The 27,739-nt window shown below is 37.2% G+C and overlaps 1 protein-coding gene across 1 annotated transcript in view; it reads right to left on the bottom strand.

The window, feature by feature from the left end:
* The window catches only part of LOC125875522 (phosphoinositide phosphatase SAC3-like), a 41,460-nt gene extending 17,838 nt beyond the window's left edge, over nucleotides 1–23,622 (bottom strand). The window contains exons 1-6 of the mRNA XM_049556505.1: nucleotides 22,955–23,622; nucleotides 22,013–22,217; nucleotides 21,766–21,931; nucleotides 13,065–13,287; nucleotides 12,156–12,232; nucleotides 7–194 (exon numbers count right to left, since the gene is read on the bottom strand). Of these exons, the coding sequence (XP_049412462.1) occupies nucleotides 7–194; nucleotides 12,156–12,232; nucleotides 13,065–13,287; nucleotides 21,766–21,931; nucleotides 22,013–22,217; nucleotides 22,955–23,080 (985 nt within the window). The 5' untranslated portion in view covers nucleotides 23,081–23,622. The remainder of the gene's footprint in view (nucleotides 1–6; nucleotides 195–12,155; nucleotides 12,233–13,064; nucleotides 13,288–21,765; nucleotides 21,932–22,012; nucleotides 22,218–22,954) is intronic.
* Between the last annotated feature and the right edge of the window lie 4,117 nt (nucleotides 23,623–27,739).

Below are 27,739 nucleotides of genomic sequence, written 5' to 3'. Positions count from 1 at the left end.
ACATACATATAATATCAGGTTTCAGATTTAGTCGTGAAGTTTCCTGAAACCAAAAGAGTGGGATTGACCCACGATTTTGAACAACAGAACTAATTTGCACTGGGAAATCTTCAGGGACATCCTCAAATAGAATTTGCTCAGTCTCAACATCGTTCGCAACTTTACCATTTTCATTTACGCCTCGCTTCAGATATCTAGAAAGGCAAAAAGAACAGTTAGCACCAGAATTGAAGAGTAAGCACCAAGAAGAAAGACATGATGTCCAGATGAGAAATATAATTAATGAAGACTGATAGAAATGCCCATGTAGTAGAACAAAAACCTGAAGCCTACAACGTTGCATAATAAACCATGCTAAGAAAGTACTACACAATCACCCAATTAAAAGGTAAATTAACAAATATAGCAAGACTGGGCATCTTTCTACAATAAGTTTTAAAGTTATGATGCAGGTTGGGCAGCAATCCATCCAAAACCAGCAACTTCAATTGGTACTTTGGTCTTCCAAAGCATCTTCCAAGACCATGAGACTCCTACCCCAACAACTGTCCAAAATCTAGTTTTGCACCAATTTCCAACCTCCACCATTATATAAATGAGGGAATTTTGTAAGATAGGCCATAACTACATATACAATTTCACAACCTGGCTCCTCTATATGAAATCATTGGAATAAAATCCCAGAAATATCTTTTATCATATTTAACGGTAATCAGCCTGTTCCGAGGTTCACTTTCTTCCTCGTTAAATCTCTCTAGTCATTTGCACAGTAGAATCTTGTTATAACCACATGCCCTCCAGCTTCCATCTTCTCATTTCTTTCTGTCAACTTGCATCTTTTGTTTATCTCTGCATTTCCTTCCAGAGAAAATGACTCCTAATGGAGTTTATTTTCTTTTCAACTGCTTAAGGTATACGTAATATTTGAAGGAATGCCAAGTTTACATGTTAACGGGAGGAAAAGCTTCTTATACCCCGTTTAATGAAGTGCCAAACATGGAAATCTCAAAGACAATGTTAGGGTGTGAAGTGGGTGCTCTATCAACTATCTACCTTGGATTGCCTTTGGGGGCCAAGTCTATGTCTATGGAAATCTGGAATGGGGTGATTGAGAAATGTGAGAAGAAGTTAGCAAAGTGGAAGTCCCAATATCTCTCCATGGGTGGAAGATTGACTTTGATAAACTCTGTGCTTGATGCACTTCCAACGTATATGATGTCATTATTTCCTATCCCACCAGGAATCATCAATAGGTTGGATAGCATCCGGAGGAAATTTCTATGGCAAGGGAACAAAGACAGGTAGGGTTATCACCTAGTCAAATGGAAGGCAGTGATCAATGAGAAAATATTTGAGGGATTGGGGATCAAGAATCTGAAGAATCAGAGTAAAGCTTTAAGAATGACATGGCTATGGGAATATTCAAATGAAAATCGAAGTCTATGGGTCAGAGTCCTTAAAGCTAAATATGAGGAGAATGATAATTGGATGATAAAGGAGGTCACTACTCCCTATGGTGTTAGCTTATGGAAATCTATCAGAATTTTGTGGAATGAATTCAAAGTTAATACCATAGTCAAAGTGGCAGATGGAGTTAAAACTGCCATCTGGAAGGATGATTAGCATGAAGCAGGCAACATGGAGACACTATTACTAGATATTTATAACTTAGTTTTACATCAACAGAGCACAATAGCAGAATTGTTGACACCTCAAGGGTGTAATTTTGTGTTCGAGACACCTCAATGATTGGGAAATACCAAGAGTAACAGAATTCTTCAACACCATCGACCAATTCAGTGATTTGAAGGCTGGACAAGACATTCTACAGTGGCAGGAAACAGTAACGGGACTTCTACACTAAATGCAGCCTATAGGAAGATGAACCAACCAAACCAGCAGATACTCCGATGGCCTTGGAAAGCCAAAATCCCACAGAAAGTAGCTTGCTTAGCTTGCTTTGTCTGGCTATTGGCTAAAGAAGTAGTGCTGACACAAGATAACTTGATGAAAAAGAGGATCCCTCTATGTTGCAGATGTTTTTTCTGTGGAGAAACTGCAGAAACAGTGGTCCATCTATTTATACATTGCAAGGTCACAAGTCAACTATGGAGATTATTCCTATGTCTCAAAAACATATCTTGGTCCATGCCAGGGAAAATAGCAGAAGCATTACACAGTTGGGAAGAAGCAGGAGTACACGCTAAGAACAGAAACAACTGGAGAATTGTACCTGCATCTATATGGTAGACAATATGGAAGGAGAGGAACCCTAGAGTTTTTGAGAATATGGAGAATACTATACAAGAAGTCAAGATGAATTGTATTTTGACTTAATGTTTTTGGTGTAACCAGATATACTCTAATGATATTGTCTCTATCAATTATGTCTTAGACTCATTATAAGGATAGGACAGTAGATTTTGAGATCTTTTGTAAGTATGGTTTCAGTACAACCCATGTACTGTGTTACAGAAATAGAAACAGTTACCAATGTCAAAAAAAAAAGGTATAGGTAATAATGATATTAAATAAGTTGGTATATCATGTGATACACTATTAACCAAAATGAATCTCCCTATAAAGGATAAATATTGTTTATTCCACATGGACATCTTCTTTGTGCATGTTTCTATCATATCCCTACCACATTCTCTTGACATTCCTTTTCCACCAAGTGGAAGACTAAATAAATGGTTGGGAACTTTTCAACTTTGCAACCCATACTATCTCCTAGTTCATCAATCATATTACATGCATTACTATTGAAAATGCAACTCTTCGTCAGATTTATTTTCAAAACTGAAACTGCCTCGAAGGTCAACAAATCCCCTAAGATAAAGTAATTGTTCCCTCTTAGTTTTCACAGAACAGAAATGTATCATCTGCAAATAAGATGTGTGAGATATTCCTTTCACCTCTTCCCTTGACACTACATTTTACAGCCCCCAACCCTCCTAGCTTCTCGGGTTTTTTCAACATGGAACGAAGAATTTCCATTACCAGAAGAAAGAGATAAGAGGAGGGATTCCCTGTCTCAATCCTCTCTGGATCTACTGAATATTTCTATGAACTGGAGCAACTGAGACATCGAAAAAGGCACTATTGGCATGGGAAAAGTTATGTGGTCCTCAAACAAACAGCAAGTTGTCTTAATATCATCGGTGTATTACTGAGGAATAAGACTGTTGTATGCAAGCTACTGTGCAATATATATACAAAAAGAAAGAGAAGTTATGGGTTGTATGGGTGCATACATACTAGGTTAAGGGGGGGGGGGATCAAATATGGGATACAAGAGCAAACAGGCCTCATAGATGGTGCAGAAGACCTTTTCGGCTAAAAAAAAACTTTGGGGAAGAAGGCTTTACAATGAATGATGTGCAACAAATGGAAAGATTCTTTATTAAAAGGATGTACAAGAATCTGGAAGGTGAGTTTCAGAAGGTGAATAGGAGAAGATTGATATGCAATAATAACGGCTCTCCCAAATGGATGTTTATATTACGGATGGCTATACTTGAAACACTATACACAAGAGACAGACTTGTCCAATGGGGATTAGTTACTGAAAAATGAAAGCATTCCATTAACCAAACCAGAAAACTCTGTTGAATTAGAGGCTTAAATCCACCTCTCACCAAATCATCTTTAACATATTGAGCAAACGGTCCCAATTCATGAGATTATAAGCATTTTCAAGTTCTAATTTGCAGGTAACACCTTTCATGCCTTTTTTTTTTTTTTTTGAAACTGGTAACATTGTATTCCTCAGCATCAAGGGCTATGCTGGCCACCTCCAAAAGTGTTAGTTACATAGAAAAACCAACAAAAAAAAACAGGACTACTTACAAAGCTCCTATAAAATCCACTAGTTGAATTTCTTCTTCTATGTTCATTTCTTTACACCAAAAACCTAAAGTGGTAATTACTTTCCACTAAATCTTCTCTATAGTGCATTCTTTCCCTACAAAAATTCTCTGATTTCTCTCCTTCCAAATGATCCACCAGATACACAGGTACTGTTCTCCACCACCTCCGCTGGCACTTCCTACCTCCCCTTCTGACCCAACAACTTAGTAGGTTTGCTGTATGTTCTGGCATAATCCAATTTAGGCTCTTTATATTGGTGAATAGAGCCCATACTTGTGTTGTTACTTTGCAGTGGAGAAACAGATGATTGTTGGTTTCTAGAGCCTCTTTACAAAGATAACATCTTGTGGCAATAATTTTTTCCCTCTTGTGAAGTTTATCATGTATCAGGCAAGCTCTCCTAGTTACCAACCAAGTGAAAAACTTCACCTTAGTAGGGGCTACACTCTTCCATATAGCACTCCATGGCCCTGATTTCTTCCCCACAATTGTGGCTAGATCCCTTTTATACATTCTGTTCACATAGAATTGACCATCAGTATGATGCCTCCATAGCAATTTATCTGTTTCCAGATTTGTGCCAGGAAAATCTCCAATCAAAGCTAGCATATCCGATACCCACTCTATTTCCCAATCATTAAGAAATCTCCTAAAGAGCAAATTCCATCCTTGTGGGGACCAAACCTCTTGTATTTAACCCAGGGAATAAATTTTCCAAGGACCCATGACCAGTCCAGTTTTCCTTCCAAAACAAAGCCTTATTTCCTCGACCAACCTTTATCCTTACATTGTCTCTTAAAGCCAGCCATAGGTTTCTTATAGTCCTCCATACTCCCACACCATATGTTTCTGTCACTTCCTCGAACACCATTGATCTTCCTGACCATACTTGTGTTGAATGAGTTCCTTCCATAGAGCTTGATCTTCCAAATTGTATCTCCACAACCATTTGGTAAGTAAGCTGTTGTTGTGTATCTTTAGGTTTCTTACTCCCAAACCCCCAAATCTTTTGCTCTGTTGAACCGCCATCCATTTAACTAAGTTGTTGCTCTTCTCAATCTTGTTACCTTGCCAAAGGAAGTTTCTCCTCAATGAGTCTATAGCTTTGACTACCTTGCTGGGAATGGGAAAAAGTGACATCACATATGTTGGCAAAGAGTCTAAAACAGAATTAATCAAAGTGACTCTTCCCCCCAAGGATAGATATTGGGATTTCCAAAGTGCCAGTCTCCTCTCTGATTTTTCTAGTACACCATCCCAGATGCTAACTGCTTTATGCTTAGCACCCAATGGCAGACCTAGATAAATTGTAGGCAACCTCTCTATCTTGCACTTCAATATATTGGCCAAAGCTTGAATCTGTTGGACCTCTTTAATAGGAAAAATGCTACTTTTTCTCCAGTTCACCTCAAGTCCAGAGAATGCCTCAAAAATTACCAGAATAATTCTGATGCGACAGAGTTGTTCCTGCTCTGCTTCACAAAAAATTATTGTGTCATCCGCATACAATAAATGAGTCATATCCATCACCTCATTAACCCTGTTTTTGTTTTTGATTCTGAAACCCCTAATCCAGTTGTTTAGAGAAGCTCTCATCATCAAACTGTCCAACCCTTCCATGGCAATGATAAATGTTAGAATAGGAATAGGTTTATACAATCCTATTAGAATAGGAATAAGTTTATACAATCCTATTAGAATAGGAATAGGAATAGAAATAGAAATAGGAATACTAAATAGTATCCTACTTGGTAAAGGATTGTATTCTAGGGTCTATAAATAGGGTCTCAATGTAATAATGTAAACANACCAAAAATGAAATAAAACCAAGCAATTCATCTTCATCTTCTGGATGTTGTTACTTTTGTTCTGGAAGCATCTGAGGTTCCTCTCTTTCAACACAGACCACCAGATACAGGTGGGAATAATCTTCCATCTTTCTTTATGACCAGAAATGTAGGCAAAGCTACTCCATATCTTCAGGGCCTGGACGGTATTTCTTGGCATCACCCAAATAGGCCCTTCAAATTGATGAAAATGCTCCATAAAATATTAGTGATCCTACGGTGAAGAAAGAGGTGATTGACTGTTTCAGCCTCTTCTCCACAGGAAACACCAAAGACTCAGTTGGATACCCCTTTTCATGAGGTTTTCCCGAGTCAAAACAGCCTGCTTTGCTAGTAGCCAAGTGAAGCAGGACACTTTAAGAGGTATTTTAACTTTCCAAATAAGTTTCCATGGCCAGCCAGTAACCTGATAGGTGAAAGGGTTGAACTTTTTGTAAGCTTCCTTCACACTGAAATTTCCTTTGCAGTTATAATTCCAAATCATTCCATCTTGGGAGGTAGAGGTTCCTTTGAATTGCTCAAAGATTCGAGAAACAATTTTCAATTCCATTTATTTTGAGTGTTGAAGACACTAAGCTCTACAACCAAATAAATGTTCACGCAAAAAGTTGTTTCATGGAAATACGCCAAAAGGAAAAGGACAAAGCACAGCTCCAAGCAGACATGGTGTAACAATGTCCCTTAAGTATACAATGTATTTTTCAATATTTTATGAAAGAAAGTGAATTGAGAAGCACTTGTGAGACATGTATAAAGTGGAATCTTGCAATTCATTACTTACATGATCATCAGTCATCTGACTTTTAAGTTTTTGCAGCCTTCATTCTGACTGTATCCTTGGCAATCTTTTTTGTGTGTAAAATGGGGCAAACAAGGTCTTCAATGTAGATTTCAGTCTCACTACAGGAATCAAAGTTAGTAATTCCTGCATATTTGATTGTGTCATCCTTTGGATTGTATATTATTGAAGTTGATCCAAACACAAGCAACCTTATTATACTCTTGCAAGACATCTGACAGTGAAAAGTAATGTCTATAAAGCTTTGGGTGGTTTTCCTTGAAATACTGGCCGGCCGAAGAGCCACAGACAAGAGAAGATCAAGGAATGAACATAACTTAGTGGCATGAGAAAAATCATATCTTGCAGATAGGCATCATTTTTGTCAGATTATAGATCCTCGTCTCGGAGGCCACTTCTCAAAGAAAGGAGCATTTAGGTCCACTGAGATTGTTGTTTGCTCCCGTAGTCAGAATCACTCCTCTAGTAGCTAACCACATGAAGAAGCACACGGCACACCTTCCTTGGGCCTCGGCACCTCTTGTATTTTGCTGTCAGGATTCAGGCAAATGGAAAACAACCCAGGGAATAAATTTTCCAAGGACCCTTGACCAGTCCAGTCTTCCTTCCAAAACAAAGCCTTATTTCCTCGACCAACCTTTATCCTTACATTGTCTCTTAAAGCCAGCCATAGGTTTCTTATAGTCCTCCATACTCCCACACCATATGTTTCTGTCACTTCCTCGAACACCATTGATCTTCCTGACCATACTTGTGTTGAATGAGTTCCTTCCATAGAGCTTGATCTTCCAAATTGTATCTCCACAACCATTTGGTAAGTAAGCTGTTGTTGTGTATCTTTAGGTTTCTTACTCCCAAACCCCCAAATCTTTTGCTCTGTTGAACCGCCATCCATTTAACTAAGTTGTTGCTCTTCTCAATCTTGTTACCTTGCCAAAGGAAGTTTCTCCTCAATGAGTCTATAGCTTTGACTACCTTGCTGGGAATGGGAAAAAGTGACATCACATATGTTGGCAAAGAGTCTAAAACAGAATTAATCAAAGTGACTCTTCCCCCCAAGGATAGATATTGGGATTTCCAAAGTGCCAGTCTCCTCTCTGATTTTTCTAGTACACCATCCCAGATGCTAACTGCTTTATGCTTAGCACCCAATGGCAGACCTAGATAAATTGTAGGCAACCTCTCTATCTTGCACTTCAATATATTGGCCAAAGCTTGAATCTGTTGGACCTCTTTAATAGGAAAAATGCTACTTTTTCTCCAGTTCACCTCAAGTCCAGAGAATGCCTCAAAAATTACCAGAATAATTCTGATGCGACAGAGTTGTTCCTGCTCTGCTTCACAAAATATTATTGTGTCATCCGCATACAATAAATGAGTCATATCCATCACCTCATTAACCCTGTTTTTGTTTTTGATTCTGAAACCCCTAATCCAGTTGTTTAGAGAAGCTCTCATCATCAAACTGTCCAACCCTTCCATGGCAATGATAAATGTTAGAATAGGAATAGGTTTATACAATCCTATTAGAATAGGAATAAGTTTATACAATCCTATTAGAATAGGAATAGGAATAGAAATAGAAATAGGAATACTAAATAGTATCCTACTTGGTAAAGGATTGTATTCTAGGGTCTATAAATAGGGTCTCAATGTAATAATGTAAACAGCAACAATTCAATAATATTCTTCTCATATATTTCTCACATGGTATCAGTGTCTCTACAATCTTAGTAAACAATCAAAGTGTTTCCGCTGCTGGCGGGCGGCTATTACTCATATATGCCACCCATCTGGCCAACAATTATGTTAGCAAAAGTTGGGTCACCGTGTATCTTTTCGGTGACTATTTTCTCATATTTGATTTATGTAAGCACCGTGCCATCATTCCGGTGACTACTTTCTTATATCTAACTCGTAGCACCGTGCCATCTTTCCAGTGACTACTTTGTCATATTTAATTTGTGTAGCACTGTGCCATCATTCTAGTGACTACTTTTTCACATATAATTTTTGTAGCACCGTGCCATCCTTCCGGTGACTACCTTTTTTGCATATCTGATTTGCGTAGCACCGTGCATCTCTCTGGACTACTTTTCATATTTAATTTGTGTAGTATCGTGGATTTTTCCGAACTATTTTCTCATATCTGAGTTGCATAGCATCATGTGTCTTTTCAGTGACTCCTCAGATTTGATTTGCATAGTTCCATTCGTCTTTCCGGTGACTCCTCAAATCTGATTTGCGTGGGGTTGTGCCATCATTCCAACCCTACCCATATAATTTTCTTTTTTCAGTAGGGTCGTGTCATCATTCCGACCCTACCCATATTATTTCTCTTTTTCAATGGAGGTCGTTCCATCAATTCGAACTTCCTATATAATTTCTATTTTCTAGTTGGGTCGTGACATAATTCCGACCCTACCCATATAATTTTATTTCTTAGATTGTGACCACTTTTATCCATCAAATCTAATACTCCGGCATATGAGCATGTTCCGGCCAATTTTTCGGTGACTTTCTTGTTAAATATTGACACGTCTATTGATTCCAACATGATCCATACACTTTATACTAGATTTTGAGCACTTTCGGCGACCGTTGCATTGTGAAGAAGTCTATATGGAGCAACCACCTAATTTTGTTGCTCAGGGGGAGTTTAGTAGCCTTGTATGTTGATTACGTAAGTCACTCTATGGTCTGAAACAGTCTTTGCAAGCTTGGTTTGGGAAGTTCAACACTGTAATTTTATCACTCTCTGTTTTATCAACATTATGCATCAAATTCAGTATTTCATGAGAAGACCAAGCCCATTGAGATTGATTGTCAAATTTGTGAAGTTGAGTGATCAACTTGCAGATATCTCACCAAGCCCCTCATCGGTCCTCGTGTTAATTACATTTGTAACAAGCTAGGTACATGAATTGTATGCACTAGCTTGAGGGGAGTGTTAGAATAGGAATAGGTTTATACAATCCTATTAGAATAGGAATAAGTTTATACAATCCTATTAGAATAAGAATAGGAATAGAAATAGAAATAGGAATACTAAATAGTATCCTACTTGGTAAAGGATTGTATTCTAGGGTCTATAAATAGGGTCTCAATGTAATAATGTAAACAGCAACAATTCAATAATATTCTTCTCATATATTTCTCACAATAAACAAGAAAGGGGGCAAAGGGTCTCCTTGTCTAAGACCTCTTTCAACAGGAAAAAAACCTACAGGTTCTCCATTAACCAAAATGGAGGCCCTGGTGGTTTTAATACATAACTCAATCCACTTGAGCCATGTAGGACCAAAACCCATTTGTCTAAGAGTGTTGATCAGGAAGTCCCAATTAAGATGGTCATTGGCTTTTTCAATATCCAGTTTGCACATTACCCCTGGCACACCTTTCATGCCTTTTGTTGTTTAAATAATTCAAACTCATTAGCCACAGATGCACCATCACTAATTTGTCTACCCTTAATGAATGCATTTCGATTACCATCCACCAACTTCCCGATCATTTTTTTCAACATTTCTGCCAACAATTTAGTTATAATTTTATAAACACTACGCAACAAACTGATAGGTCTTAAGTCTTTCATCTCTTCAGCCCCCTTCTTTTTAGTATTAAATGCAGTAAAAGTTGCATTAAATTTTGTTACAAAATAACCTTCATTATTAAAAAAAAAATCATTTGCAGAGAATCATATATTGTAGAGTTTTGAACTTTTGGTATAGCCTTTGTATACGGCCGTTTTGGTCATGCTTATGACTGAAGTACTTTTACTTGAGGGGAATCAAGTGAGTAATGCCAGCGAGGGCAAAGGAGGTATTAGACAGCTGGGACAGAGAAGGAATTTTGTTCAAACAGAAGGAGAGATGGAGGATTCAGCCTGCATGCATCTTGTGGACAATATGGAAAGAGAGAAATCAAAGGTGGGTTGAACAAGGAGAGCAATATTCAGAAGTTGAAAATGGACTGCTTTGGCCTTTATTTTTGGTGTGAAAAAGAATGTTTAGAAGAAACAAAAGATATTTTTGAGGTTTTTGACAACATGTAAGAGGAACATAGATAGAAAGCTTCCTATTTGTAAATGTCTGTTTGGGAGACTATCCAGTTGGTATATTATACCTGTTAATATATAAAATATTACCTTTCTCAAAATAATACTTTAACTTGATCAAAAAGAAAAATAAAATCCATTGTTGTCTATACATCTCCCTTTACTATACTCCAACATCTCTGCAAGAAAGGTAAATTAAATACATCTAGTCCACAGCCTTGACACCATTGCACGATTTAACTTCTTCAACCTCTTCACTTGTGATGGGCCTTTGGAGTCATTCCCTGTCCTCATCAATTAATTTGGCCACCTTTTCATCACGCCACATGGGCCTCAAATGCTCCACTTCTGCAAATAACTCCTTACAATAACCAACTATGTAATTCTAATAGTTCCCTCATCTTCATCCAGCTTCTCCGCGATTTTTATTGTATCAATACAATTAAATCTCTTATGTGCATTAGTGTCCAGTGAAAAAAAAATTGTATTCTTATCTCCTTGCTTTATCCATATCTCCCTTTATTTCTATCTCCATGACGCCCCCTCTGCCTTTGGACTCTCTTCTAACTCACGCTGAAAAGTGAATCCCTTTCAGCAGTTACAATGCTATCTTCCTGCTCATGTAGCCTACCATGATCAATTTCCTCAAGTCTATTCATAGCCTTCCTTTTCCTTTCATCCAAGTGAATTTTATATCCAAACACAGCTGAAGCTTTAAAATACTTTCTTTCAACTTCAACCAAGTATTGTCCAAATGGGCAGTGTTCAGCGTGAATACACGCTGACAATCTTAGAAGGAAACGAACAGCTGTGAGTTCGCGTTAAAATGAACAAATATGATGGAGAAGATATAAATCACTTAATGTTGCATTATTCAGTGGTTCACAATAATGGACCAAGTACTAACCCTATTCGGTATCAATTATGTGTTTCTTGAAAGTGTTAAGAGGTGTTAGTGGTGGAGATAAGGTTCAGTGCTGAGAGGAAAACAACACGAAAAGCTAACCTTCTGTGTGGACACCATTAGAATGAAAGGACTGGGAGGATGTTGCACATGAAAGAAAATTTAAGATGACAAAAGATTAACAAATTCATTTATACTTTTGGGTCAAAGAAAGAATTATCACTTTGTATAGACAGTTGGGTAGACTTGTTAGAAGAGCAGTAGCATACCTGCTCACCAGGTATGGATAGATGGGATTTCTCAACCTGTAGAACTAAGCCAATGAGCCCTGCCAATATTATTTACGAGCCCCCCTAAATTGTATGTCGTGTTCAGTTTGCTTTTGAGCTAATATGGACCCCACCCCCCTTTTTTGGTGATACTTAGTAGAACAGTCCTACACTGTTACTATCCCTTAATCATGTCAAAGTTTGGGATGCCAAACTCAAAGTTGTACATTTGCCCATATCAATGATCAAAGTTGAAAATTAAAAAAAAAAACCTGCTCACCAATATGTACTTTTGACATTGCCTTGGTAAATCAATGAAATGAATGTTGACTTTTTTAAAGAAAATAATAATAATAACAACAAAAATAACAAGTTACACCCATCTTTAATATATTCAACTGTTTACCTGGTACCAGCATAATGACGTGAACGTCTTGCTATCAAAGTCAACTTGAAGTCCCGCCCAGAGAGTGACAGGGTTTCCTGGATTCATCAGAATAACTACATTAATGGGACATCTCAAGTTTGCAAATAAAGTAAGTCAGACAATGTAGTTTGGTAGGGCTTCTCTTTGGAAACAAACAAAAAAACAATGTATCAGGTATCAAAGTAATAGTAAGAATAACCTAACAAAAAAAGTAAAAACAAAATAATGTATTATGCTTTAAACAAAACAACCTCACATTTCACCCATAAACATTCTTAAATAGCAAATTGTGTGGCAGGTAGGCAGGTTCATACAACGGGTCTTGAGGTCAGGTACTAAAGTTCTTTGAATATCAGCCCTATGGAGTTCGGGATGAAATTCCTGGACTTGTCTTTAAAAGAAAATTGTTTCTCATATCCATGCACCATTTCCCTCACTATTCACCAGGAGAGAACAGCCTTCTGTTTATGGCTGCCTGTTATTATTTTATGCTACTACTCAATGCCATTCCAATTCCAAAACCACCACAGTGAACCCTAAATTTCCCTTCAATTTTTGTTGCAATATTAAGCCCCATAAACCAAAATCGAGAAATAGTATTTTCAGCTATGTTAGCACGAAAAAGATGCCCCAGCTTGCCTAAATAACAGGAGCACTATCAACATGATAATTCAACAGCTGGAAGAGAAAACAGTGGCCAAACAAGTTTGATCGTATCCTTAATATCAACCCCAAGCCAACAGAAAAGAGAAAAAGAACGCTTGTTGAATCATATGGCTCTCCTTGCACTCCACAGGCTAGATCAGTAGGCCATTTCTTGATTCCCTGTTATACATTCCACAAGAGTAAGAATCAATGTAAATTAATTTTAAATACCAGATAAATCACCTGCTTGAAGAATCCATAAACCAATGCCACTGTCCAAATAGTGTTGTGAAGGAGATTTCTTGTTCCCCGTGTCATATATTCATTCCAGACAAACATGGAGTCGTACAGGTCTGGTCCAGTATCATTATCGCACATATTCTTCTGTAGACTCCTCATAACATGGTATGAGTAACTGAAGAAGAAGTCCTTCGTAAGGTCCACCATGCAAAGGAGTTTCCTGTACCTATACCATGAGCACATCAAGACTAAACAATCATAAAACTAATATAAGTTGAAATGAACAGAAATGTACAAAGGTTTATAGTCTTGTGGAAATCCGTCAACCCTGCCCCTCATCATAAAGAGAGAGAGCAGAACCAACATGGTACTCTTTTTGTTTTTATTGTTCAAACCATCATCATCAATGTTTTTCCTCCATAGAGCCAAAATTTAGCAGTCAAACGCATACAGTAAACAAAAGGAAGGCATAAAGAAAACAAGATGACTAGGAACCTCCCAAATTAAATTAAGTGAAAGTAAACATTAGTGAACACTTTTACGTCTGTTTTATTTTTCCTTTTTCTGGGTGTGTGTGTGTGCGCGCGCAAGCGGGAATCTCAATCCAGAAGGAGCTTAAATCCAGATTGAGTCTTCCCAAAAATGAGTCTTATTTTACTCTGTTTTGATGTTCCTGTGAAGAGTCCAACATCGTGGGTCAAAGGGATAGGCGGTCTCTTTGTATGGCTTGGGCAATCCTCAAAGTTTGACCTAATTTTGGGGGTTAGTTAGGCCCAAGGTCCAAAACATGGTATCAGAGTCGGGCTCATCCCAATTCATGGTTTCCTGATGTTGGGTCCCTATAGTAAATTGTTCATGCTACATGCTACAGATGTCCAACTCTCCTACTCTTGGTGTGAGGTGAGGTGTTGAAGAGTTCCACATCAAAGAGAGATGGTTTCCTTATATGATCTTGGGCAATCCTCCCCTCTTGAACTAGTTTTTGGGATAGAGTAAGGCCCAAAGTCCCTTTTTCATATGATAATCATAGCCAAGCTCATCCCAATTCATGGTTTATTGATGTTGGGGGCCTAGCCGCATAAGGGGGCTGTTGAGTCCCACATCGGTGGGATGAAGATAATTCAATCTCTTTATATGGTCTTGGGCAATCCTCACCTCTGGAGCTAGCTTTTGGAATTGAGTTAAGCCCAAGATTCATTTCTTTACATAGCATGGTATCGAGTAGGACTCATCCCATTCTTGTTTCTTGATGTTGAGCTAGCTCTTTAGATTGAGTTAGACATAAGATCCATCTCTTTTACATGGTTTCAGAGCCAAACTCATCTCAATTAAAATTTTCTAACGTTGGGCACCATGTTACTTAAGCCACGCTTCATATGTCTAGTTTTGGACGTATGGAGAGACGTGAAGAGTCCCACATCAAGGGTCAAAGGGATGGGTGCCTCTTTATATGGCTTGGGCGATCCTCATGTATTAAGCTAGCTTTTGGAGTTGAGTTAGACAAACGATCCATTTATTTACAGTTTTGTTACATCACATGCCTATATAATTGAAAGGCAGTGGATGTGCATGCATATATCATCTCCATCATATGATAAAATAATATAGCACGATGTACCATATTAACAAATTGCAAGCCTATCTAAAGCAATAATTTGCATACAGTATTGAGGAAAATCCATAAACTCTTAAATAAGAGAGGGACAAGGACATTATGTTGGGAGAGATGGAGCACTTCGAGAGATGGCGAGATTTTGGGTATTGCAAGTCTATAAAGGTTAACGAACTTAAGGGTTTTATTCGTAGGAAGAGCAAGGGAAGAGCAACTGGGTCCAACGAGATTCTAGTGGAGTTCTGACATACACAAGGCAGACTTGGACTGGCTGATTGGTTTGTTCATTGTCATTTTTAAGACAAAACAAAGATGCCTAATTCCTAAAGAATGGAGGAGTATGATGATTATGTTGTTCAAGAACAAGGGCAAAATCAAAAATTGCAACAACTAAGGGTATCAAGCTACTGAGTCATATTATGATAGTATGGGAGATGGTAGTGGAGCTGAGGGTAAGGAGGGGGTCTATTTCCAAGAACCAATTGAGATTCATGTCGGGGTGAGCTACAACATAAGTCATCCACCTTGTGAGAAAATTGGTGAGGCAATATAGGGAGAGGAATAGGGAATTACATATGGTGTCCATCAACCTAGAGAAGGCATATGACAAAGTCCCAAGGAGGCTCTTCGAAGTACTTGGAGGCTAAAGGTGTACTTGTGGCCTATACTCTGGTGATTGAGGACATGTACAATAGAGTTGTTAGGATAGTAATAGGTATATACAATCCTACTTAGAATAAGAATAGGAATAGTATATAGTGTCCTACTTAGAAAATGATTGTATTGTAGTGTCCTAGGTGTCTATTGTAGTGTCTATACATAGGGTCTCTCTGTAATAATGTAGAGACAACAATTCAATAATATTCTTTTCTTATATTTCTCACATGGTATCAGCGCCTCTATGATCTTGGTAGAAAATCAAAGAGCTTCCGCTACCGGCCGGTGGCTATTACCCATATATGTTGCCCATCTGGCGAATAATTATGCTAGCAAAAGTTGGGTCACAGTACATCTTTCATATGGCTATTTTCTCATATCTAATTTGTGTAGTACCGTGCCATCATTCGGGTGACTACTTTCTCATATCTAATTTGCTTCGCACCTTGCCATCTTTCCGATGACTACTTTTTCATATTTAATTTGTGTAGCACTGTGCCATCCTTCCAGTGACTACTTTTTTTTTTTGCATATCTTATTTGTGTAGCACCGTGCATCTCTCCGAACTACTTTCATATTTAAAGTATCGTGAATTTTTCGAACTACTTTCTCATATCTGAGATGCATAGCACCATGTGTCTTTTTGGTGACTCAGATTTGATTTGCATAGTTTCATTCATCTTTCCAGTGACTCCTCAAAACTGATTTGCGTAGGGTTGTGCCATCATTCTGATCTACACATATAGTTTCTCTTTTTCAGTAGGGTTGTGCCATCATTCCTACCCTACCCATATTATTTCTCTTTTTCAATAGGATCGTGCAGTCAATTCGACCTTTCCTATATAATTTCTATTTTCTAGTTAGGTCGTGCCACCATTTTGACCCTACCCATATAATATTATTTGTTAGATTGTGACCACTTTTAGCCATCAAATCCAATACTCTGGCATATGAGCATGTTTCGGCTAGTTTTTCGGTGACTTTCTTGTTTAATATCGACTCGTCTATTGGTTCCAACATGATCCATATACTTTATACTAGATTTTAAGCACTTTCCGGCGGCCGTTGCATTGTGAAGAAATCTATCTGGAGCAACCACCTAATTTTGTTGCTCAAAGGGAGTTCAGTAGCCTTGTATGTCGATTGTGTAAGTCACTCTATGGTCGAAAATAGTCTGTGCAAGCTTGGTTAGGGAAGTTCAACACTGTAATTTTATCACTCTATGTTTTATCGGCATTATACATCAAATTCAGTATTTCATTATGCATCAAATCCAGTATTTCATAAGAAGACTAAGCACATTGAGATTGAATGTCAATTTTGTGAAGTCGAGTGATCAACTTGCCAATATCTCACCAAGCTCCTCATGTCCTCGTATTAATTATATTTGTAACAAGCTAGATACATATGATATATATGCACTAGCTTGAGGGGAAGTGTTAGAATAGCAATAGGTATATACAATCCTACTTATACTAGGAATAGGAATAGTACATAGTATCCTACTTAGAAAAGGATTGTATTGTAGTGTATAAGCTGGAAAAGTGTCTATTGTAGTGTCTATAAATAAGGTCTCTCTGTAATAATGTAGAGACAACAATTCAATAATATTCTTTTCCTTTATTTCTCACAAGAGCCAAGATCAAGGCGAGGACAGTGGGAGGAGACTCAAAGCACTTCCGATCATGAATCCACCAAGGATATCTCTTAGCACATTTCTTTTTGCATTGGTTGTGGATGAACTGACGCGACATATCCAAGGTGAGGTTTCATAGTGTATGTTATTTGCAAATAGTACAAATTGATGAGACTTACCGCAAAGTTAACGATAGGCTGGAGATTGGAGGCAATCTCTTAAGTTTAAAGGGTTTAGGTAGAGCAAGACCAAGGCTAGATACTTAAGAGTGGAAGTTCAGTGACGCTACGCATAAAGGTGTGGAAGTGAAGCTTGATGCGTAGGTCATCCAAAGAGAGGATGTTTCAAGTATATAGGGTCTTCAATTCTAAGTAATAGGGAGATCGACAACTATGTCACACATCATATTGGTGTGGGAGGGGTGAAATGGGTGAAATGAGGCTCATCTCCAGAGTCTTGTGTAATAAGATACTGCCAAAACTCAAAGGGTAAGTTATATATTATATAGAGTGACGGTTAGATTGACTATGTTGTTTGGACGGAGTGTTGGCCGATCAAGAAATCATATGTTCAGAAAATGGAAGTTGTGGAGATGAGAATGTTGAGGTAGATAAAGGATAAGAAATCAAGATATCCGGAACAAAGTAGCAGTGGCCTCCACGGTATATAAGATGAGAAACCCAATACTGAGATGGTTTGGGCATGTGAAGAGGAAGAGTGTAGATGCCTCAGTACGGAGGTGGAAAGTTGGCAATGGCCGGCATCAAGAGAGGTAGAGACAAATCAAAGAAGTATTGAAGGAGGTGCTTAGACAAGACATGGTGCATCTTGAGCGTACCAAGGACATGACCTTAAATAGGAGGGTTTGGAGGTTGCGGATTAAGGTAGAAGGTTAGTAGTTGGCAGTTGAGTGTTCTCTCGCTTTTCTGCGGGATGGAACTTCTTTCTTGACAGTGGTATTAGCACTATTCTCATAATATCTTGATCTTTGGTCTGGATTATCACCTATTTTTTTGTGCTTCCGTCATCGCATTATTTTGTTGGCTTTACTATTCTTTCTATTGTAGGTTGTGTATTGCTCCTATTTCACATTATTTCGTTGTTGTTACTGCTCATTTTTCTATATTCTCTTTTCAACCTGCTTGGAAATGCTTTATTTTAAGTTAAGGGTCTATTCAAAACAACATCTTTGTCTATACGAGGTAGAGGTAAGGCCCGCATACACTCTATCCTCCCATACCCAACTTGTGAGATTACACTGGGTATGTTGTTGTTACTGAGAAAAATCCTAATTAACTATTTTTTTATATAGAAAAATAACTTTTACTGACAACGGAAAGAAAATCTCTTGTATACAAGTGGTATACCAAAAAGAAAGAACTACAAAGAAATATGATTCTCTAGGAAAGACACCTTGTCATTTACACAAAGTTGAACCTCATTAGTACACTCAAAGAAAAAAAGGGAATTCCTCAAAAATATACAAAATCATTTTGCGTCCCTTCAAAAGCGCTCTCTTTTTCTCTTCCTTTATTGTCCACATGCTTGTGGAACATCATAACTTCTTTATATGCCGATGGTGTGCGGGATATTGCACACACTTCAATTATTTTGTTAGGTATACGTAGGTTGTTAACTCCGACCTCCCCACATAACTATTAAAATTCAACTTTTATCAAAGATTAAAGATAATTGGAGTAAATCCAAATCAATATCTACTTCAAACTGAATAGATTAGACTAAAAGATATAATTAGATCCAATCCAAAATTTGGCTTGACTACTCTGCTTGTTTAACACAAGTCTAATTTAACCTTCATCGAAGTTCACTACCCAACAAGCTCCGGCTCGAAAGCAAGAAGCAAGGGTGCAGCAGCAGCGCAATAAACTTTCTTTCTAAACCTTAACTTTCACTAATAGAATAGTGAAATTAGAATAGGCTCTAAGTTCCCAAACAAACCTTTAAAGTCTCTTTGGTTCACAGACAAAGTTATACGGTGTTTATAATGTAGGGATTGTAGTACAAAGATTAATAACCACTTAGGGGTCATTCGATATGATGAATAAGGAAAATAATCATGGTATATAATTTGGTATAACTTTCTCTCTTCTCTGTTAATACTTTTTGGAGGTGGCCGGCATAGCCCTTAATGCTGAGGAATACAAGTTAACCGTTTCAAAAAAAAAAAAATTTGGTATAACTTTATCCAATGTTTGATCGTCATTTGAATCATGTATAATACATCAATCGGTACTTTATACAACCAACAACATGGACTAACTAAGTCATCTCGTATTGAATTCGGTATATATAAAATAAAATTAAAATGGGTTGGCTCAATTATTAAGGAACTTGTGTCTTAAATCACAAGTTTGGGCTTTGTGCTAAGCGAACTAATTCCAATATTTAAGAGGAGAAAAGCAGAGGGGAGAGTGTGATCTTGTGGTCACAAAGTAGATTGAGAGCCATAAGGTTCAAATCCAAGCGGAGACAAAAATATTAGGTGATTTCTTCTTTGTCCAAGCCTTGGTGGAAGAGTTACCCGTTAACCGATACATGTGCAGGTAAAGAACTAGTTGTGGCACGCGCAAGTTGGCTCAGACACCGCGGTCATGAAAAAAGGAGGGTAGAGGAAGGACCCGAGTTTCAAAAGGTGCGGTTGGCCCAAAGAGTTGGCTCCAAAAACGAGTTTCTCAATCAAAAAAATGTCAGAATTGCAGTAGAATTATAACAGAAACAAAGCACCAATCAAACACAATACAAACTGCCAAATTGTATGTGACATTATTTTTCTGATCCCAATAACCAAATAATCCCTTAATGCATGAACTCTTTCAACACTAAAAATGGCATAATTACTCAAGAGGCACACAACAGAAACTCCATATTCCAGCTGTCAAATAAGCAAGAACAGCTGGAGATGTTAACACCTGAGCTAAGACAAATTTATGCCTTCGAATTCAAACAACGCCAAGCTCATTGTCAAGATAATATACATGATCTTGCATTAACAGCTGAACCAATGACATTTATTTTTGGTTCATATCGACCTGAATCTCATAATTGTGCGGTAGGCAAGAAATATCGAGAGAATGTGTAATGTGCACTGGGTTGTATGCAATTGACCTGATTCTTGCTAATTCTTGTTTGAAAGATCTCTTTCCAAACATCTACGGCCTGGATCTACAGCAAGAGAAAACAGTAGAAGGAGCATGGTCGACACAGGGATGGAACTTCCGATTCAGAGGAAAGCTGAATGATTGGGAAGTGGATACAGTAGTTGAATTGTTCAGAACCCTAGAAGAATTCAACAGTGCAAAGGAAGGTCCTGATAGACTTTGGTGGAAATGGACAGTAGAGGATGCTTCAGAGTTAGTTCAGCTTATAAGCTTCTCAATAGAGACCTTCAACAGATAGACAACTGGCCTTGGAAGAACATATGGAAAGTTAAAATATCCTATTTAGCAACTGGTTGTTAGGCTGGGAAGAGGTGTTGACACACGACAACTTTAGCAAGAGAAGTCGCAACCTCTCAAAGTGCTACATGTGTGGTAGAGAAACTGAGACAGTCAGCCATCTATTCCTAAATTATAGGATCACAGACATGCTATGGAAGATCTTCATTAGGCTCAGAGGTATTGTTTGGGCAATGCCAAGAAAGATTACTAAGGTCTTGGGGTCTTGCTAAGCTGGGAAGAAGCAGGTAGATGATTGACAAACAGAGATAGATGGAGGATTGTCCCAGCTTGCATTTGGTTGACAATCTGGAAAGAGAGAAATTCCAAATGTTTTTGAAGACATTAGCAGTTCAGTTCAGAGGACTAAGATGAACTGCTTTAGACTATTCTGTTTTTGGGTTAATCAAAGATACATAGAAGATACTGCTTCAATGATAGACACCCTTGTTTTTTGTTAGGCTGATGAAGTAGTTTGATCTTCTTTTTCACTTGTAAATATGGTTTCAGCACAACCTAGGTGCTATATTGATAAATATATACAAATTGCTATCTTCTCAAAAAAAAAGAATACAATTAACCTAGGTATACCACCAATGTAGGGAAACTGAGAGAGGTAGATGGTGCCTAACCTACAGCTTCACTTACAAGAAGTGAGAACTTTCAAACTCATTACCACCAATGCAGGGGAACTGAGAAGGTAGATGGTGCCTAACCTCCAGCTTCACTTGCATGAAGTGAGAACTTTCAAACTCATTTCAACATTATTTTGCAGCCCAATCTTCTATCATTGGAGTAAAAATGCCAATTTCCACTAGTTACAAATCAAACAAAAACAACTAAAATAAAAAAATTTATAGCCATTGTGTCCGGGCCAACTACACGCACTTCAACTAATTCCACGGAAACCTATCACCTCCCACCAACAACAAGTACCCATATTATTATGACCTCATGAAAATTATTTTGTGCGATCGAAAGATCTCATAGGATCTGAAGATGTTTGAATAGTATATTTATTAGAGTCACTAAAACCACCTCCCCCCATTATTGTTAACGCAATATGTACAGCTTGCGCAAAAAATTCACTATATATTCATAATTATTGGAAAACTTTGTCAACTAAGGCTAGGACAGACAGGAAGAAATCAGCCAATGATTTTTCTTAGTTGGGATTTGAACCTGAGCCGTCGAGGTTCTCAACTCATTTCATTGACCACCAGACCACATCCTTGGGTGCCAAAAACAACCAGAACATATAGATGACTTAACACAATTTAAAGTGATGGACCATACACAACATTCATATCAAAGAAAGAGACACCAAACATAAAAAAGACAAACCTGTTTTCACTCCTGAAATTAACAATCTTTGACCTTGTTGCAGCATTTGGAAGTGGGATCATTTCACTCTTAGTGATAGCATACACAGTATGACCACAAATAGCACCAATCTGCCTCCTTTTAGTGATAAGCAGCATATAATAAGGCCCCAGAAATTTGATGAACCCTAACATATAGCATAGGGAAAACTGAAATCAGAAAAATGAGTCTCTTGCATCAGAAAAGTTACACTCAAGAATCCACATACCGACAATGCCGTAACAGGTAGTGACAAATTTCAGACCTCCTGTAGACCTGTTCCCCTCATGTATCCTTCTCAACAAATCAGAGCACTCACGCTCAGTATAGGTAGTTGAATCTTCACGCATGTGAAGCTCAGAAGGCTCCGACCTGTCAATTTTCAACACTCTCCAGTATGTTCTACTCTTGTCCCTTCCTATCATGTAAAACTTCTGTGACAGTTTTTTACCAACAAAGAAAAGTATGTCAATTGAGAAAACTTAATGAGAGAAAAGGGAAATAATACAAAACATAGAGGCCAGTACTCCTCCAAAAGCAAAGTTGAAATGAAACAAGAGAACTAGAGGACACTGCAGCAATGGACCCTAACCATACTATACACACACAAGGTGCCATTGTTCGATAATACTCAATGCTTTTGATCATAGAAAGCAATGGCAACTACTTTCTGCCAGATACACCCGAATACATCTTTATCGAACTGTGCACCAGTACAACGTGATTTATCTTGTCAAATAAATATTGGAGATTTAACATGATTATTAAATCTAGCATTTCAAATTAGCAAATGAACTCCACATAATTTCCAGCTTAATAACATATCCTATGAATCAATACTAATTACCATCATCAAATATAAAGCAATTTTGCACTCCATAAACTGAATATTATTATCCCAGAGGCAGGTTAAAAATATCATAAGATCTTGATCCAATTCGCCAAATCAAGTGATCAATCAACCTTCTTTTAGCTTGACCATAAGGCCACTGAGATTCGAACTAATGAAATGAAGAAGAAAATGCAATCTCTTCACCACTGAGAGCTGTCAACTTTTGAACCATCTTTCACTACTAGCAACACAGTTTTAACTACCCCAAAATCCCTCTGATCCTCATCTACATAGTTCACTTTTTTAATTATGCCTAAAATAAAAGGGATGCATTATTACCGACAGAGTTTGATACAGCCTGAATTTCTGCATAAACCCTTCTTGAATTGGTGAAGGCTGAGCAGGAGATGAAAAGAGGTCTTGTTCCTGTTGATGTTGTTGTTTCTTCATATCACACGCTGCCATTAATAACTAAACTGATAACCCCCAATATGATACAATCAACACCCGAGCCCCTGGCTCGGGAACCAACTATTCCAGCATTCAAATCCCAAAAAGAAGGAAAACCCAAATCCAATTATCGAACAATACATACACTCATACCAACAAACTTCACCACACACTTGAGTTGCTCCAAATATAGCATTTCTTTTTTGTCTTCTCACAATAATTAACCCACAAACAAAATACCCAATTCTTCTTTCAGCTTTAGCAACCAAAATAACTCAATCTTGGAACCCTAAATTGCGTTTAAATCTCAAATTAAGGTATGATCATGGATCAAAAACGAAAAGGTTCAAATCTTGATGAAACAAAGAAAGAAAAAAAAGGGGTTGTAGAGTAAGTTAAATGCAACAACAAGGAAAGGAGAGGAGAAGAAGAAGGGAAAAAGGGGAAATGTGGGATGTTCTAGAAAAGCTGAAAATCAACAGAGAGAGAAAATTGGAGAGCTTGAGACCTATATCTGTCTCTGATGGCGATTATATGATAAAAAAAAATAATGATGATGAAGTTGTGTATTTTTTCTGAATTTTTTTAATTTTTTTTTTGTTTATTATTGACATAAAAGAGTATTAATATTTAAATTTAATATAGATCTAGCAATACCCAAATTGATGGAAACCACAATTATTTTTGAGGGTAGGAGCACGTATCACCATATTGTGGACCATAAAAATATTAGAAAATTAACTCTACATTTTTTTATATATACACCTAGTCCATGTGAATTATTGCTATTTTAAGAATATAAAGTAAAGGTTAGTTTTCACTATTATTTTTAAACTATTCTCCTAATTTATGTAAAATACTTTTTTGAAAAATCTCATTTTTAAAAAGGTCTATATAAGAAGAAAAGAGTTTTAATAATTATTTTGGACTTTGAAAAAATTATTTATTTTAAATAATTATTAAAAAAATCTTAATAATTCACTTAATATAAACCAAAAGGAGTAGTCCTTAGTTTTTTTTTTTCTCCAAAATGCCTACTGTTGTTGAAGGAGATAAACATTCAAAGGATTCTATAGCATCATTTATTATTTCACTTTAAAATGTCCCTCTCAACACTTGATGAAGTAAAAGAAAAGTAGATATATAGATAATCTAAGCTTAAATACGCTCAACTATATTGCAACTTTTTAAGATATATATACAAAAATCTTTGTGATCAAAAGAAAAGGAACATATTCCAATTATCTCCATTTTAATGGCATAGTAGTATTTTTAGACAGCATCAATGGTAAATTTTGCATAAAACAAGGGAAGAAGGTAAAAAATATCCTTCAATTTTGATTTAATATCCTCTATTAAATTATGCGGCTATTCATACCATCTATAATGCTCCATAAGTTTGTAATGTTTAAAATAACAAGTTTATATTCAAAAAGTCGATTTATCGTATTTTACGTCAACCTTCATTGAGATGTTGGAAGAATAATGGAAATTAGGTGGTTATACCAAATAATAAACTATATAAAGTCACTAGAAATTCTTAAACATAAGTTAGAGGCCAAGGTATGCCTTGAAACAAAAATCTTAAAGACATAATTATTAAAAGAAAGTTTTGACATGATCTTATTTATGTACTGATTTGGAGGAGTATATCTCCCAATATATATAGAGTTAGAGAACCTATTACATATCAAATCGAAGGACTACGAGTCTAGTTTCCAACACATAAAATCATTCATCAATCCGACATCGGAGTAAAGAGATATGACCATTTTAGCACACACTGTTCAGGCAAACTGTGTCATGGATAGGGATTGGGTTTGGCTGCCTTTTAAAGGTGTTTTTAACTTAAAAAGATAGCGTTTACATTTTCTCAAAGGAAAAACGTTCAACAACCATTGAAGAGAGCTACATGACCTTTGAGGTAAGAAAACACCCCCTTCTAGCTTGATTCTTCCTTGGCTCGTGTTCGGAGAAAAGTTCTCCTCATCTCATTCTTCGTTTTATGTTATTTCTTATATTTTTCATTGTGGTTGAAGGAATTTCGTGTGTAATCTAGTTTTTAAGTTAAGTATATGGTTGAGCTACTTTGAGGTAAGGTTCTACACCTACATCGCTTAGAATCTCATGGCTTTAAGTTGGAAATCGATTCCTACTACCTAGGCTTTGTTTTGGTGCATTTTCATAAAGTTGCAAAGTTGGGATGGTGTTGGACCCTTGAGGTAGATTGTTTTGCTCAACAAATAGAATTGTTTTTACTAAAGTAGATTTTCTCCAATCACATCCCTCATGTTTTTTCATTCTTGGCTTTGGACAACCTAGTTGTTGTCTTGTTGTGAGTTGTTTTGATGTATGTATATTGATGGTATTAAAGTTATGCAGGGATGGGAGATTGGTGCACCACTCTTAGGTGTTGTGAACGGAGGTTATCGATTAAATAGTGTGAAGTGTGCCTTGTTATAGATGTTGATAGACTCGTGTTGTTGTTATTAGCTGCCGGTTATTTTGAGATTGTGATTTTGTTTATTGAGTTAAAAATGGGCTGGTCGTGATGACAACTTTAATGCCTTTTCAATTGGTTATGGCTCATTTTTACGTCTTAGTTGATTCTCGCATTACTGCATTATTTTTTGTTTGCCAAATTCTCAGAGGAACCTTTGGGGATTCAATTGAAACATGTTAAGGTTGTACTTTCTCTTCTGACATGATTTTGATGGCCAAAGTTTTGGCATTAGGTGTCAGTTGCACCTCTCGAGTTTGAGGCGTGAAAACTTAGTATTGAAGTAGTGTCGTATCCTAAGGAGTCTGCAAGTCATGTCCAGTAGAGTCTTGTTTATAAATGTGTTGTGCACCACATTCTATAAGCATGAAGCTACAAACATCGTACAAGAAAGTCACCCTTATTTTGCTCAAAGCATGCTATAGAGCTGAGTCATAAAGGTCAAGTTATTTGGACTACGATTATTATTAAGCTTATACTATAGCTGCACTTCATAATGACATAGATATAAGCCATTACACAGAACATGGGTGGGCTCTGACATCAGCAATATACGGCTGAGAGGATCAAAAGAGAGTCTCAAAATAAGAATAGGTCACATGGTTTCAACCACACTTAGGGTGGTCCCATCATTGGTATTCAAAGAGACCACCCAGTTAACGACCACAACAATCCCAAGTACCAAGTTAGATCACTAGGGGCAGTCAGGTTTGGGTAAAATCTCACAAGTGTCGTGCTCGTAAGAGTATCGTCGCCTAGAGCAGCCAAGATCAATTGTGATATTTGTGGTAGATTATATATTGAGAGATATTGTCAAGACTTTGTAACATGTTATTCTTATGACCAAGAGGGTCATATACAGAGATATTGTCCATTTAGGGGTAAGTAAGGTTCAAGACAAAGGGTCGAATCAACAGTATGGTCATATGCTTTACTACTTCTACAAAGAGAGGGCCATAGTCTTCCTCGAATAGAGGTAGTCAAATAGGGAGCATCTAGTTATGGAAATGTCCAGAATCGTACATATGCATTGACAGGAATACTTAGCATTTGTTGTCACTCTATTTGTCTTGATGGATCAAGGCTCCATATTATCGTATGTTACTCAATTTATTGTTGTGACGTTTTCTATAGTACAAAAGTAATTGTGATGACCGTTTGTTGTATCTACCCTAGTTGGTGACTATATTATTGCCAAAAGGGTTTGCTAATATAGAGATAGAAAACGGTAGATGCTACTCAATTCATACCCATAATAATATCAAAAGGCAGTATCTCTAGCTCTATTAGAGTAGATACAACTAGGGTAAATACTAAGGTTGTATACTAGAGATGCTGCTTTTTGATATTATTATGGATATGAATTGAGTAGCATCATGCTACACCAATGTCGACTATCGAGCAAAGATTATTAAATTCCACTTTCCAGGAAAGGTGGTTCAGGAGTTGAAGGATAATACATCGACACTAAAGGTTAGGTTTATTTCATATATTTGGGTGAGGAAACTAATTGCTAAAGGCTACACTTATCACATTGTTAGGATTCATGATGTTGACCTAGAATCGGGGACCTTCCGTCTATTCCAGTGGTTAATAAACTTACAGATATCTTTCCAGATGAGCTCCATGGTATTTCCCTAGAATTGGAGATTAATCATGTTATTGACACATTACATGATATCCAACCAATATAAATTTCCATGTATAGAATGGCACCAACAAAATTGAAGGAGCAACTAATGGACTTTTTAGATAAAGACTTCGTCAGGCTGAGTGCTTCATCGTGGGATACACACCGGTGTTGTTTCTATGAAAGAAAGACGATTCATTACACATGTGAAATAGACTATTCGGACCATGATTTAGAGTTGGTTGCAGTTAGTCATGCCTTGAAGATTTTGAGGCATTACTTGTATGGTGTATATGTTGATATCTTCACAGTTCATAAGAATCTATGATATATTTTAAGAAAGACAAAGTTGAATCTACGACAACACTAATAGCTCGAGTGGCTAAAAGATTATGATGTGGACATTTTGTACCATCCAAGAAAGGTGGATGTAGTAGATGATGCCCTCAGTCGTAAGTCTATAAGCAACTTATCATATCTAGGAGTGGAGAAGCGGGATATAGCCCGAGAGCTTTCTTAGCTAGCCAACTTAGGGGGTAGATTG

The sequence above is a fragment of the Solanum stenotomum genome, chromosome 9 (genome assembly GCF_019186545.1).
Source record: "Solanum stenotomum isolate F172 chromosome 9, ASM1918654v1, whole genome shotgun sequence".
In the NCBI taxonomy this organism is placed as follows: domain Eukaryota; kingdom Viridiplantae; phylum Streptophyta; class Magnoliopsida; order Solanales; family Solanaceae; genus Solanum; species Solanum stenotomum.
This window is presented reverse-complemented; position numbering and strand designations above follow the sequence as displayed.